The sequence below is a fragment of the Ahaetulla prasina genome, chromosome 8 (assembly GCF_028640845.1).
Source record: "Ahaetulla prasina isolate Xishuangbanna chromosome 8, ASM2864084v1, whole genome shotgun sequence".
NCBI lineage: Eukaryota > Metazoa > Chordata > Lepidosauria > Squamata > Colubridae > Ahaetulla > Ahaetulla prasina.
The window spans coordinates 52,050,876-52,065,794 of record NC_080546.1 but is presented as its reverse complement, the minus strand read 5'-3'; the positions used below and the strand labels follow the sequence as shown (position 1 = coordinate 52,065,794).

At 36.5% G+C, this 14,919-nt stretch overlaps 2 protein-coding genes across 7 annotated transcripts in view; one reads left to right on the top strand and one right to left on the bottom strand.

Moving 5' to 3' along the window:
* Positions 1-2,386, top strand: part of SNX25 (sorting nexin 25) — a 71,246-nt gene extending 68,860 nt beyond the window's left edge. For 2 of the 4 annotated variants that reach the window (XM_058193029.1, XM_058193026.1), the window contains one exon: positions 214-2,253. In XM_058193029.1, coding sequence (XP_058049012.1) covers positions 214-294 — 81 coding nt within the window. In that variant the 3' untranslated portion in view covers positions 295-2,253. The other 2 variants (XM_058193028.1, XM_058193027.1) reach the window with 2 other exon arrangements.
* Positions 2,387-2,864: 478 nt separating this feature from the next.
* LRP2BP (LRP2 binding protein) lies at positions 2,865-14,672 on the bottom strand. 3 transcript variants are annotated; one of them, XM_058193031.1, is made up of 9 exons: positions 14,550-14,672; positions 13,107-13,250; positions 11,490-11,602; positions 9,834-9,941; positions 8,111-8,286; positions 7,434-7,536; positions 6,564-6,787; positions 4,236-4,401; positions 2,865-2,992 (listed from the first exon to the last, which is right to left on the bottom strand). In XM_058193031.1, exons 2-9 carry the CDS (start codon positions 13,219-13,221, stop codon positions 2,927-2,929), a joined length of 1,071 nt encoding a protein of 356 aa, XP_058049014.1. In that variant the 5' UTR covers positions 13,222-13,250; positions 14,550-14,672; the 3' UTR covers positions 2,865-2,926. The 3 variants fall into 3 exon arrangements, with proteins under 3 accessions (XP_058049014.1, XP_058049015.1, XP_058049016.1); XM_058193032.1 differs by having other exon boundaries at positions 8,111-8,253; XM_058193033.1 differs by lacking the exon at positions 14,550-14,672 and having other exon boundaries at positions 11,490-11,570; positions 13,107-13,226.
* Between the last annotated feature and the right edge of the window lie 247 nt (positions 14,673-14,919).

The window sequence follows — 14,919 nt, the reverse complement described above, 5'->3', positions numbered from 1 at the left end:
AAACATGCTGGGCTGGGCAGTAAAAGCTTTTACCTTATTTGTAATGCTTATACACCCAGCCTTCCTGTAACCCCTAAATTGTCCATTCTGGGGTCCCCAAGATGTCTCTTCAGAAGTAAATCGTGCTTCAGTGCTCGAGTTAATACTGTGATATTTGATGTTCTAATGTCAATTTAGAAGAAAAAAAATACATTTCAATTTTTTTTCTCCTAGGTATTATTGGAAATGCTGCTACTTGAATTGTGTCCTGAACTGCGAATTCATTTAGAGAAGGTTAAAGCAGCTCAGGTTTGAATGTCCAGGTGAATTGTAAGAAGAATGTCTGTTGGTAATAATAGACATTAAACATTTCCCTCTTTTCCATAGAGGGTTGACTGAAAACTTCTGAGAATTTGTATATTTTTCTCTTTTTTTAGATTTACACAAAGCAAAGAAAAGCAGACTTGAAAAGAACAGATGATAGGATAGAATGCCAGCAATGTGTAGTTTCTGGCTTTTATTTAACATGTTATATGAATAAATCTCTTTAAGATACAGTTTGAATGTGAATGTTAATATAAGATATATGAAATATAAAATATTTTAAACATTTACAAAAGGCATTTGGCTTTAGTGATATCTTAATGGATGTTGTACAGTTATTTTTTTCGCTGAGGATACTGATTGTTCCTCTATTTTCTTGTGTATTGATGAGCCTTGTTGTGCAATATATGTAAAGATACTGTGTAAATTTTACTGCTTTTATTTTTACCAAAGATTTTCCATAGTTTGCAGCCTTTGTAAGCAATAAATTATAAAAATAGAGCGCACTGCTTCATAATTACATCTCTCATTACAGTTTGAAAGTTGGAGTGCTGTTTCAAAGAATTGTTTTTGTTTGAACACGAAAACCAAAATTTAGCGTTATCTTGAAATAAATTGTGAGTGAATCAGCCTTAAGCAGGATATAAATACATTATCATCCTAATAAATTGAAGTGCAGTTAAATCACTCAGCTTACTTTGATGTTCTCCAGGGTATGTTTTCCGTAAAGTATCCCTTTTAAAAGGGCTATTACACCCTTATTTAATTTTATGTCAAGGTTGCCAGTTTAGCCATTTAAAGAACAGATAAGAGAGCTGTTAAGTTGTTAGAGTAGCAGTTTGTATTCTGAACTTAATTTATGAATGTGTCATACTAAAAAAAATACAGTATTTTCAGATGTGTATGTCTCAAAGACAGTATTACCAATAGGTGCAAAGAAAAGAGCCACTATCTAGCAAATATGAGACAAGTTGATCTTTTTATATTTGTTTTTTAAAAAATCCTAACAATTTACACATTAAGCAAGTTAGCTTGTTCTTTTTAACAGCAGTGAACCTTAAGCTATGATTTTAAATACACAGATGTGTTGCAATGCATATTATGGTAATTAACTGATCCAATGCATAAAGGCCTGAATTATAATCTACTTTTCTTCTGCAATGTATTATCTATATATCACCATTGGTAACCTGTGTCTACCAGGAATTTCAGGGCTTACTGATTTCAAGTAATTATTCAAATAGTCTAATTATAGTAGATATTGATTTAACTATATGCAAAAAAAATTACCAAATAATTTTTCAGCAACTATGGAAGAATGTTTTAGGAAGTCAGGGCTTTTAAAGGATGTTTTAAATTTATTTTTTAAATTAGTTATACATGGGTACACTGCTAATTTAGTGTTCTCAGTGTTCTTTCTAATGTGCAATGAAATATTTTTATATATATTGGGCAAACTTTTTTCATACATTTTATAGTAATCAAAAATAATTACTAAATCAGTATACAACTTGTTAAAACTATATTATTTTAGGCAGTATAGCTAAGTAGTCTATATTTCTTCAAGATAACTGAAGAAGTCCTGGCACTTTGATATTCACAAACTGAAAGCACTCTGATGTGACAAATACTCAATGTTTTCCTGAGTGTTTTTGGGACCATTTTTTTTACCTAGAAGACAGAATCCATATAAAAATTATGTGGAGCTATGTAATAGACTGGCTACATTTTCCTTTTGTTTGCGTCCAACCTCACAGTGCATCATAAATAAATAATAGGTTTTCTATATTTCTTCTGTCATTTTCTTCAGCGTCTGACGATGCCGTGTGCAGGATTACCTACAGTGATTTCTATTCTTTTTCAGTGTATGAAAGAAGCTGGTTTAAGTAAATGAATATTTTGTTTGTTTTCTTTGAAGTGTGTTTATGCTTTCTCTTTATTCCTTATCTCATTCTATATAGAAATGATCTTGTTTGAAATCAGTTTTGAGAAACACAAGACAATTGCATTTTCTAAACCTCATGATTGCAGTCTCTAAACCTCATGATTATGGCAGAATTTATCCTTAAGCTAAGGACTGGAGACTTCCTTTTTCATCTGAGAGGCTAGCCAAACTTTCTTCACTATAACTACAAAGGATCACAAGCAATATTATGTAAGGCAGAGTACCGCCTTAACCAGGGGTGAAATCCAGCAGGTTCTGAAAGGTTCTCGAGAAGCAGAGAATTTTTGAGTAATTCAGAGAATGAGCAAATACCACCTCTGGCTGGCCCCAGAGTGGGGTGGGAATGGAGATTTTGCAATATCCTTCCCCTGCCATGCCCACCAAGCCATACCACGCCCACCAAGACATGCCCACAGAACTGGTAGTAAAAAAATTTGGATTTACCACTGGCCTTAACCAAGGATAGCTGATTGCAAATGCCTTCAGAAATGTACTCAATGATCATCAGTCAACTTTTATTATATTAATAGAGTTAAAGAATAACTTTACAAAGTAATGGTATAACTTTACTGAAGGAAATTTATATTCTTCTGAATGAAGAATAAGGGAGACAAAAGTTTGTTAACATTAATCAGAACCTGAAAGAAACGTGTTGCTTAGATTCAGCGAAATAATATTCTAAATTCTCCCATGATTTGCAGTCAGCTCAAGATCAGCAGCTAAAGCAGGATCCAATCGACATGCCTTTAAAAATAGACAAAAATATATTCTAAAACATAAGATTGATTGTGTCTTCTACAAGCTCACTGTGCTAGTAGATATTGTTTCCTAAGCTTCCTTGGGTTAAATCATTAAACTAAAAATACGCTTTCGATCTCCTTAATCTTCCATTCCCCCTTTTTTAATCTCTCAACTGATATGGCAAGGTAGCTTTCCCATTTGGAACATCTATCATGGAAGAAGTTAAGCTTTAATTGCCAGATTTAGACTGGATTTAACATTTTTGCCCATTTATCAACTTCTTTACAGGAACCTAGGATAGGCACATCTTTAAAAATTTTAAAAGCATCATTATTATTATACTTAGATTATAAATTCACTGCATTATTGCTGTAGTTAAAACAAAGACTGGCAATTGGTTATTTTATTTGATATCTGTAAAATTAAAATAATTGATTATTTATAGAGGATGGTCACATTTATTCCACAGAAAATGTCCAATTTCAGGCACAAGGTACTTAATTTTTTAAAAATTGAAACAAAACAAGGAACTGAGTCAAGAATCTACTAAATCATAGCGTGACCTAGGTTGGCTCATTTCCCCCATATAATCTTTCAAGAAATTCAAATGCTTTTGTTTCATTTTTGAATATTTACAGCTTGCCATGTGGTCTGAGCTTGGAGAAAAAGTGAGTGATGTTAACTACAGTATAGTTACCAGAAACAAGCCAGCTTCAAGCCATAGCTTATAAAACTATTTTGTTCCCAATAATTTTAAGATTAATGTTTATGAAAAGCCTCTATAAACTTTCATTAATCTAAAAATGGAAGTGAAGAAGGCAGGGAGTATATGAACCTGGGAATATGGTAGACTTATTCAGAAACTGGTATTCCCTATGCTTAAGATTACAGTGTCCTTCAAAACAGCATTAGTGCTGACTGTAGAGTATACATGCTTTTGATAACCACATGAATAGTAAGAGTATTTGCTTAGAATTTGCATGATTATGTCTGTATCATCTATCTTAAAGTAAGTTTTGAAATCTTCCACATCAAGTGGCAGTAAACAACAAATGGGGCACAAACTTAACTTGCCTCAAGTAAGTCAATTGGATAATTGAATAACATTGTTATTAGTTCTTTTCAGATGTGCTATAAACAGTTTTTCATGTATAATTCTGTTTCATATATCACAGATAAGCCTAACAGTAAACTTAAGGAAGTAAACTCACATCCAATTAAAAAGATAGAGCCACCCTCCTCTTACCTTAGAATAATATTTTTTAGCTGCTGCTAAATCTTGTTGGGTTCCTCGGCCAAGCTGGAGGCATCTGGCCAAGTAGAAAGAAGCCATTGCAAGTCCTCTGCTTATGTAAAATGGAAGACAATCTGTTTCCTTTGCTATCTTTTCAACATTGTCGTTTTCTGTTACTCTATTTGGAAATGCATAATAAGGTAAAAAATTAGTAATTTCAGAACACGAAAGTATAATTCAAATAATTACTAAGAACTTGTTTGTCAAAGTCTAGACTTTTTGTATAAAAGACTAACAGGGTTGTACCAAAATATGCCATAGTTTATAAGCCCTAAATTCATGTACAGGTAATCCTCGACTTATGACGGCAATTGGTCTGGAATTCTGTGATTAAGTGATGCGTCTGTAAAGCACAACCATATTGCCTAGTGATGGCAATTCCTATAGTCCCAGTTGCAGTCATTAATTGAATTCCACAGTTGTTAGGTGAAGCAACTTCTTGCTTTCCACCCCCAAGATCACTGGGGAACTCAGCAGGAAGTTGCAATTTCCAAGCAGGAAGGTAAGTGGCTGCTTCCAGGTAGGGAATAAAGTGAGGGATTTGTGGGGATATAGGGAAGGGGTAGAGGATTCATGAGAACACAGGTTAGGGAGGGTGTGTGAAGGTACAAGGGAAGCAGAGCAAGGTCAGCAAAAGAGTCAGCAAAGGACAGCACATTGGTCAGAGACAGTTTGAGGGCCCAAGAGAGGTATTGCATAGGCTGGGGCGGGGGACTGCACGGGAGGCAGCACAGGTCAAGGAGGGTGTACAAGGGTGAGAGTGAAGCACAGTAAAGATTGGGGGGAAAGGGCAAGTGGCCTGTGTGGTGCAAGTGCAGGGGGGCTGGAGAGTGTGTGCAGGTGGGAGACTCTTATCCAGCAATTTGCAATCTTCTCTGCTGGGGAAGTGTGTTAGGATTCCCCATTGACTTGGGATTGAAGGATAAAAAAGTTGGGAAAAAGGCATAACTTTGTTTTTATAAATGATACACCAAAATTATTGGCAATATCTATAATGCATAAGTAGTTCGTGAACATAACAGAACTTGCTGTTCTGGCCAATTAACATGTTTTATTAGAGAAAAGAAAATAAGTAGTACATTTGTTATTTTGTTCTATTTACATTCTTTTCATTTTCTTTTTGTTATTGTAAGCTGCCTAGAGTAGCCTCACTGTGAGATAGGTGGCGGATGGATGGATGGATGGACCCAGCCAGCCAGCCAGCCAGCCCCTTGAATTGGACCTGGAAGCAAACTGGCAGCTTGTGGAGCAGACTTGTAACATGTTCTAGGAGCACACATAACTGCCTGCACCATTGCATTCAGTACCATTTGAAGCTTCTGGATACTGTTATAGGGTATAGAACGACTTGTTTTGACAATTAGGATACATTGCAGAAAAAAGAGAGTCACCAGGTAACTTAGAGAAAGAGGTAAATATACAATTGTACTGTACTTATAACTACTGTAACAAGATCAGAAGCGACTTTTTTATTTTTTTCTATTTTTTTCCTTTTCACAATTTAGATTTTTATTTTTTATTTTTCCTTCTTACTTTATTTTAGATTGTATTAATTTTTCTTTTTCTTTTGAAAACTTTCAATGACATTAACATTAAAAAGAAAGCAGAGATGTTGCAAATGATGATCACGTGATCCCAGGTAATCAGTAATAAGTTGTCAAGCACCCAGACTGATCGTGTGACTATGGAGATGTTCAGATGGCAGGATCTTCAAGAAGTGGTTATAACCATCATTCATTCAGCACCATCGTAACTGAACAAATAATCGTAAGGTCGAAGACTGCCTGTACTTAAGAGTTTTTATACAGTTATAAACTATATTCAGAATTAATGTAGTGTTTAACAATAACAGAGTTGGAAGGGACCTTGGAGGTTATCTTAGTCCAACCCCCTGCTTACGCAGGAGACCTATAGTAGGGATGCGAACTGCTGAACTGACCTTTCTGATCGATATGCTCAGCATCTTAGCCACTGAGCCACCTAGCCAGGCACCAAGCATAGCAAAAACTAATTGTTTATAGATATGAAAAGCTCTTATATAAAAATCTTTGTGCCTTTAAAAGCCACAACAGGAGAGATGTTAAAATGTTATTTAGTTTTAATAATGCATTATTTTTAATTAATATACATATCACATAGCATCTGAAATACATATGCTGACCTCTTGCCAATTAGGTGCAAATGTTTAGTTGTCTGCCCACATAAATACTGGTGAATTTGACTGATAATTCCTTTTTCCCAATTAACTTCCCCTTAAAGAATGAACTAAAATGAATTCACCTTTTGGCAAACTCGGCCGCTTTTATAAAACATTTCCTCTTGTAATAATATTCCACCAGATGGCCTTTAGCATAGACATTTCCTCGATCTGATGCCTGATTGAGGCACTCCAAAGCAGCCTTCAAATTGTGACGTATGCCATGTCCATGAAGATACATAATCCCAAGGATGCCTTGAGATTCCAAGCTTCCATTCCCACAAGCTTCTGAGTGCCAAAAGAACGCCTGCATAAAAACAACTTTCCAAAAATCATTTGGGCAGGAAGAAGAAAAGGATTTTTGCTACATTCAAGCTATGTGGACTGATAGATACAGAGCCAAGGATTATGCTTTGGGTTTAATAACTGCCTCTGTAGCTACCCAGAAATATTAAGATTGATAATCTTCAAAATGGCAATGATACTGTATATGTAACTGACATTCTTTAGCAGTTGCCTGTGCTGTTTAGATAGGAAACAATCCTACATTTCATTATTCTGAAAAAATGAGATACCATAATTTGCAATTTAAAATGAACGTAATGTTCTTCATGCACATAATTCTATTTTCAGGCTGCCAGATAATTTTGCTTAGGTTTTAAAACAACAGTGAAATATAGTACTATTTTTTTTAGCCAATAGAGAAGATAAATCACTGAAGAATGTTGTTTGAGCCTTTGACCCAAAATCATCCAGTGAGATTCTGTGGCTGATGGTAGATGAAACCCTGGGTTTTCCTCGTTCTGGTCCAACTCCTTAATCACTATGCCTCATTGGGTCTCTAGTTCTCTTCATCTGGCTGCCTTTTTTTTACCATTTCCAAATGGAAAGACACTCCATTTGGCCAGTTGAATGCAGGGCTTGGAATAAAACTATTCCAAAGAAGAAGCTACCTTTTTAAGATCCTTAGCATGTGCTGAATACAACATTCCAAGTGCACTCTGAGCCTTTACACTTGCTTTTGGGTTCCCATGATCTGCAGCAATAATCCATAATCTAGAAAACAATAGTAACAATGATGTGATTAGACTATTCCTTTTTTCATTCATAGCCCTGTGTAAATTTCTCAGATGTTGTAAAACGTATTACAAAAACTATCAAACTAATTAAACAACCCCACCCAGCATAACCAATGCTAAAGCATTTTGGGTGTTATAGGTCAACATCACTGGGAAGACCACAAGTCTCTTATTCATGCATTGGCATCAAATTGGAAACCTGACCTTTACAAAAAAAAGGTGTTTCAGAACAGGATTTTTTTTTATTGTGAAATCATTCAGTATCAATCCTAAAACTTAGAGGGAGCTCTAGGCAACTTCCATTTCTAAACTTCCAATATTTTCCTGCAATTTCTGTTCTCCTTTCAACTGAAAATCTATTTAGGGAAATAAATAACAGCTGTGAACTTATTTTAATTGTTAACACAAAGAGTTCTCCATCTTGAAGCACTCAAAGAAGTGCTTTGGGGACCTTTATGTTGAAATCATGGCTCAGACTATATTATTATAGTTTGCTCCAAAACAGTCAGGCTGATATGGCCATACATGGATGCATTATAAAGAAAGGTTACCTTTCAGCTTCTTCTTCAGAAAATTGAGTCCCACGTCCTTCATAGTAAGCTCGGCCAAGGTTGTATGCAGCAGCAAATTTTAAATGTCTTGCTTTAGGGGAGTCAGAGTCAAGAATCTTCTTCATATATTCAACTCCTTTCTTCTGCAGGTGAATCAAAGCAAAGAATAAGTGATCCTGTCAAGACATGGATCACTTGTGAACAAGCAGCCCACTTGCATGTCAGACCAAGTCATGAAAGGGTCTGCTGTTTGAGATGAAATGTTACAACATTTAATTGATGGAGATATGATGACAATAGCAATTTCTATTGAACAGAAACCAGAGGAGGTGTGCCTAGTTGAGATACTTGGTGATTTGCAACATAACACCCCCCCTTCTTTGTGGCACCTTTCAAATATTGGAACACTGCTATTGTGTCACCCCGATCCTTCTTGTCATTAGACTAGCCATACCCAATTCCTGCAACCGTTCATCATATGTTTTAGTTTCCAGGCCCCTTATCATTTTTGTTGCTCTTCTCTGCAAAAGTCTCAACAACTTTTTAATAATGTGATAACCAAAATTGGATGCAGCATTCCAGATGAGATCTTACTAAAGCTTTGTAAAGTGGTGCTAGTACTTAACATGATTTTGATTCTATCTCTCTGTTAATTCATCCTAGGATTGAATTGGCTTTTTTGGCTACTGCACACACTACTGACTCATATTTAAATGATTATCTATCAGGACTCCAAGATCCCTCTCACTGCTATTGAGCCTGGTTTCACCAAATCTGAACCTGTGCTTTTTGTTTTTCTTGCCTAAGTGTAAGATCTTACTTTTCTCTACATTGAATTTTATTTTGTTGGATAAGGTCTAAAGTTCTAGTCTGTCGAGATCCATCTGCCAGCTTAGTGCCATCTGCAAATTTGATGAGTTCCCCTTCTATTCCTTCATCTATTTATTTATTTATCTATCTATCTATCATCTATCTATCTATCTATCTATCTATCTATCTATCTATCTATCATATATCTAACTAGCTTATGGAAAGTACTGGGCCTAAAATGGAACCTTGGGATACTCCACTGCTTACTTTCCTTCATGTAGCTGTAGTTCCAAGGACTACACGTTGAGCGTGATTTGTCAGACAATTACAAATCCTTCTTGTGATGATGCTGTCTGTCCCACATTTTTCTAGATTACCAAGAAGTAGGTTATGGCCTACTTTGTCAAATGCCTTACTGAAAATCCAAGTATACTATGTCCATTGCATTTCGCTAGTCCACTAATTTAGTCACTTTGTCAAAGAAATAAGATTTGTTTGGCATGATCTGTTTTTGGCAATGTTGGATTATTTCCCACAGAATCATTGTAGTTCTGTATTTTGCATATGCCATATAGGCAATTCAATATTTTGTAGCTATCTCCCATGTTCTGTACAAAGCTATTTGTAAAGTGAAAACAAACCTTTAAGATTTCCACCACTGCATTTTTGTGTTTCCTGTGCTTACGTAATTAAAAAATGCCTGTGTTCCTAAGAACTCTGAGAAAAATACATGCAAACAAATGCTAAATCTCAATACAGAACTTCATATGTTGAATCATGGAATAAAAAGATTTGCAGTTTCATTCCCTTTGCATTTTTCTTGTTCAGAATTTGTGCTACTATTGAATAAAAACTTATGTATATTATTTATTTATGAAAATTTATTAATATCTACTTTCTAGTTGCAACTTACAGAATCTGGAGTAGTTCCCAATCCATCGTAGTACATTACACCCAACTGATACATGGACTGAAAATCCGTGTTTTGTTCAAAATACAATAATGCATCTTCATACCGTTTCTGTACCAGGCACATAGAAAATCAAATATTTAGGACTAAATCAGCTAGTACATCTTACAGACTGTTGAATCTTTCAGAATATCATTCCTATCTAGATAATATATTCTTAATTTAAAATAATTAAAAAAGTGACTAAGCATCTTAAAATTTGAAATTAAGTGCATCAAGGATAGTAATACTTCATCAAATGCGAACAACAGTAGGACCTGAAATGATAAGTAAGTCTGTGAAGAAGAAAATTATTCTCAGAACATAAACAAAAGTCTAACAGCAAATAGGTTCCTGGATGGAAACCTTGCAAAAGAGTCAATTGCTTGGATCCAAATTCTTGGATCTGCATTTGCAATAAGATAAATGCATATTTCTCCACTGAAGCTATGTTGTAGAAAGTATACTTCTACATACTTTCTGAATGCTAGGGAACATTAGTACAAGATTGTTATTACACCCAAGCGTCCAATCACCTTGGCTGCTATATGAATAAGGTTCCCCTTGAATATATGTGCTAGTCATTCCCGATTCTAGGGGTGTTCATCTCTGTTTCAAAGCTGAAGAGCCAATGCTGTCCAAAGACGTCTTTGTAGTCATGTGGCCGGCATGACTAAACGCCAAAGGCGCACGGAACACCACGGAACCTTCCCACCAAAGGTGGTCCCTATTTTTCTACTTGCATTTTTTACGTGCTTTCAAATTGCTAGGTTGGCAGAAGCTGGGACAAGTAACGGGAGCTCACCCCGTTACGCGGCACTAGGGATTCGAACCACTGAACTGCCGAACTTTTGATTGACAAGCTCAGTTTCTTAGCCACTGAGCCACCGTGTTCCTTTCATTAGTTTTTCAGTTTTTTATTAGTTTTTCCTTTCATTCATTATTCACTATGTGAATAGCACACACTAATTAGACCATTCTTATCATTCTATATGGTTCTTATGAAATGAATGACAGCATCCTTGTGGGCACATTTGTTGAAAATATCATTGGCTTTTCTGTGTTAAAAAAGGGGACATTGTGCAAATACTTATTAGTGACCCTGGATTCCTATTGTCACTCAAATTGGAATCCTTGCAGCACCCAACAATCCAAGTAAGCGTGACAAATGGTGGAGAATACTTGGGAACTAAAATTTTAGTAATATAAGTGAGTGTCACAGGCTGTCTACTCCTGGATTAGAATATGGATGCATAAACTAAGACCACACATCGGTATTTGCAACCCATATTTATTGAGCAAGACATACAGGCCTGATTTACTTATTATTCTAAATCAAATTCAGAAATGTGTGAACCAAGCCACTAGGGTAGCTTTCTATATTAATTACACTAAAACTATTTTCTCACACTTGAAGCTATTCTACTGTGTTGGAAATATCAAACTCCCCAGTTAGTGAGACCAGTGAAGTTGGGAATTATAAATGCTACCATTTCTAGAAAGCACAAAATTGGGAAAAAGTTCTAAAATATTGACATCTGAAATTGTCCTTAATCCCTGCTTTTGATGCGGTCTCCCTCCAGCATTCTTTACATTCTTTTAAAAGTTGTAGAATTTTACCTCTTCAAAATAAAGTTGCCCTTTGAGAAAATATGCCAGTTGTTCTCCATCTTTCATTCGCTTTTCCAGAAGTTGTTCAGCCTTTGCAAATAGAAAACTATGATCAGAAGCCCCTATTTAAAAACAGAGACACTGCTGTGGTTGTTTATGAGATAATCAGCATATAAAACAGATTTGGGAAAGCTTTTTGGACCAGAAGATTTATTTTTTCTTAATGGACATTTGTTGAAGTTATATATGGGATGGAAATTAAACTCATTTGTGATAAAGGATGAACAGAAGTAGCAGCATGAAGAGGATATAAGGAGTTGGATCCAGGGGCCTGGTGACTTGATTAAGCTGGCAAGTAGACAGATCTTAGGGGTGCCATCCCGATTGTATTATATAAAGCCATATTAAAAACTCAGTTCTCATCTCAGTTTTCTTTATATTTTTTCCTTCAACTCTGTGCTGTTTTAAAGATCCTGTAGGCAGAGAAAATGGCCGCAGTCCAAAGATCATTGAGCACAACATGTAACTATGCAGATGGTTTCTTAGTTTTGAAAATAATGGTCATGCTGTGGAAGAAAATGGGCACATTTCCCCTCTCTTTACTCTGCAACTCAACACTGACTGCACTGCCTGTCAGGAAATACGCATGAAAATGCAGTCTATCATTCATTGTGCTATGTGTATACCATATTTGTAGGTGGAATACTTTTAAGAGGAATCTTACTCAGAAAGCTTGGATTTTTGGCTGTATCCGTGTGCCTAAACTTTAACATAATTTGAATGTAAACTTGACATTTAAATGAAACAAAATGGAGAAAAAACTAAATGAAATGCAAGCAGGAGTCATTGATCACATCAACAATTATTACTTGCATGTAATAACCAGTTGCCAAGCATCTGAATTTTAATCACATTGTTCGTAGGAATGCTGCAAAGGTCATAACTGTGAAAAATGATCATAAGTCACTATTTTTGTAAGTCACTGTTGTAACTTTGAACGGTCACTAAAGTCGAGGACTACCTGTATTTATTTTCTAAACAAATTCAATGAAATATATTTCCCCAACAAAGGGTTAATGCCTTACTGAGAAGCATTGGGATACTATTGATATGTCTGACCCTACAGAGCTATTCATATAATAGAGGAAGAGAGGAGATGTAGGGTGGTTTACACTGAGAACTAAATCAAAAGGCTCAAATCTGCCATGGTTTTATAGTCTCATTTAGCTGTTAAGTAAAACAGGATTTTATCCCATGTATAATAATTAGCCAGAATTTTCTGAGTAGTGTTTTTGTTCTGGCTGCAAGTAATAGAGAAGACGGAGAAAAAAGCATGATTCCCTGGAAGATTAGCTCATTTATAGAGGGCAGCAGCATAAGCCCTCTACCTTTCTTGACAAAAAGAACTGCCATTTTAAAGAAGAGAACCTGTGACGCTTTGCAAAAAGCTCTCTTCTTTTTCTTGGCAGAAGTTCAGGCTGTTTATTACAGCTCTTGTAATCTTGTTTTTCCATTTGTTCAGGAAACAAGAGTATGACTTCTTATAATCAAGTACTATGAAAGTATCCCTTATCCCATGATTAAAAAAAAAAGAACTGAAAGCTAGAAAGTGTATTCTTTTGTTACCTTGATTGGATAGCCATTGTAAACTATCAAATTCACTGGTGGACTCCTTTAAAATGCACTGGAGAACAGTCTCAGTACTATGTTCACGAGGCAGAGGTTCACTGGTTGGCTTCATTTTTCTCTATCATTCTTGTCTAATAAAAACTGAGAAACATACTCAAACCTTGAGAAATGGTTAATTGCTTCGCCTTTAATCCCCCTTCCTTAGTATACCAGCTTTTTTCCCCAAAGAGTTGCTTCTTATTTCTAATTAGAAATCTAACTGATTTGTAATTATATCCTATTGACTTCATTGGGTAAGCATATTTACATATTCATTCATTCATTCATTCATTCATTCATTCATTCATCAAACTCATGATTCTGGATTGCTATCAGAGTTAAAATATAAAGTCACAAAAAGCAGAAAAACAACAACACACATAGAAACAATATCCATCATTAAAAACAGACCCACTATTCACAAAATAACCTAACTGATGCACTCAGCCACATGCCTGATGATAAAGAACTAACCATATACAGGTAATCCCTGGGTGATAATGGCAATTGGGACCAGATTGCCTGCATAAATGATGCAGTCGTAAAGCACAATGTCATTGCTTCGTGATGGCAATCTTGGCAATTTCTGTGGTGTAACCCCAAGATGGGTGGGTTGTTAAGTAGGATGAGACAGAATGTCAGGTAAGGAGCATGGGCAGGTTGTGTTGGGATAGGACGTGCCAGGTGGGGGAGGCCAGGGACATCCTCTGAGAGCCAGCACAGCCGCTAAACTAAATGAGGAATGCCAGAAGAGGACCTGGATGTCTGGGCTCTTAATTTTGCACCCATACTACATTGCTGCCTCATATTCCAAATGTGATTAAGGGGTTGCCTTTGTAGCGAAATATGCATTTTTTTAAAGTCTAGTATACAACTCTTCGACTTTTTATTCATTGTATTACATCTCACCTCTCTTCCAGAGGCTTAAAGGGTCTTCCCAGCATACTTTATTTATTTTATTTTTCATTTTATTTAATTTATTTGTCACTCGGAGACTTCTAATTGTATACTACTGGAACAAAAATGAGAACATTCTTTGACTTCCAAAATTTTGACTACAGAGAATTTCTAGAATTACAAGATTTTCAAGAAGGAGCAACAGTGGAGGGAAAACACACCTAGCAGTTTTGCCAATTTTACATTAACTCCTCCTAATCCTCGATTTACGACGAGAGAGAGAGCGAATGAGCAAAGCGCTTTCCCATCTCCATCAAAACTGTTCCACGAACAGGACACCGCAAGAGTTAACCGTCTGGCTCTCGCTTTTTAAAGTCCTTTGGATAATCGTTACTTGGAAACGGGGTACTTGGATTGCTGACAAAAGCGCCGCGAGAGGAAAAACAGGAGAAGAAAGCAGCAAAATGAGCCCGCCCGATTCAATTCCCATCAATTGTGACTCACTGAATTCACCGACGGTGGCCATCGCGAATTGCGCCCTCCCGCGTGTAGTCGCAGGAAGCCGAGACATAGGCCGCGCGGTAAGCACGCGTCGCTTAGCAACGCTGGTACCAAGCATTTCCCCAAAGGCCCACGCCCTGCCATTGGCCCTCCTTCTCTTTCACGGCCACGTGAGCATGCGCGCACGCTGACAGAGAGGTGGGGCAGCGAAAGGAATGGAAGGCTGATCAGTGGGTGTTCAGTCTCGTCAATCGGGCACTTTAGCGGAGGAGTTGCTCGTTGTAGAGCCCTGTTTTTCAACCTTGGCAACTTTTAAGAAGTTTGGATTTCAACTCCCAGAATTCCCCAGCCAGCCATGATGCAAACCGGTCCT

What these genes read in the sequence shown, in the direction of transcription:
- LRP2BP (XM_058193031.1), bottom strand. Translation starts at nt 13,221, where the DNA reads ATGAAGCCAACCAGTGAACCTCTGCCTCGTGAACATAGTACTGAGACT. An exon ending in GGCAACTTTATTTTGAAGAG is followed by an intron (nt 9,942 to 11,489) that starts GTAAAATTCTAC and finishes TGCCTGGTACAG; the next exon opens with AAACGGTATGAAGATGCATT. An exon ending in ATGCTAAGGATCTTAAAAAG is followed by an intron (nt 6,788 to 7,433) that starts GTAGCTTCTTCT and finishes GTTTTTATGCAG; the next exon opens with GCGTTCTTTTGGCACTCAGA.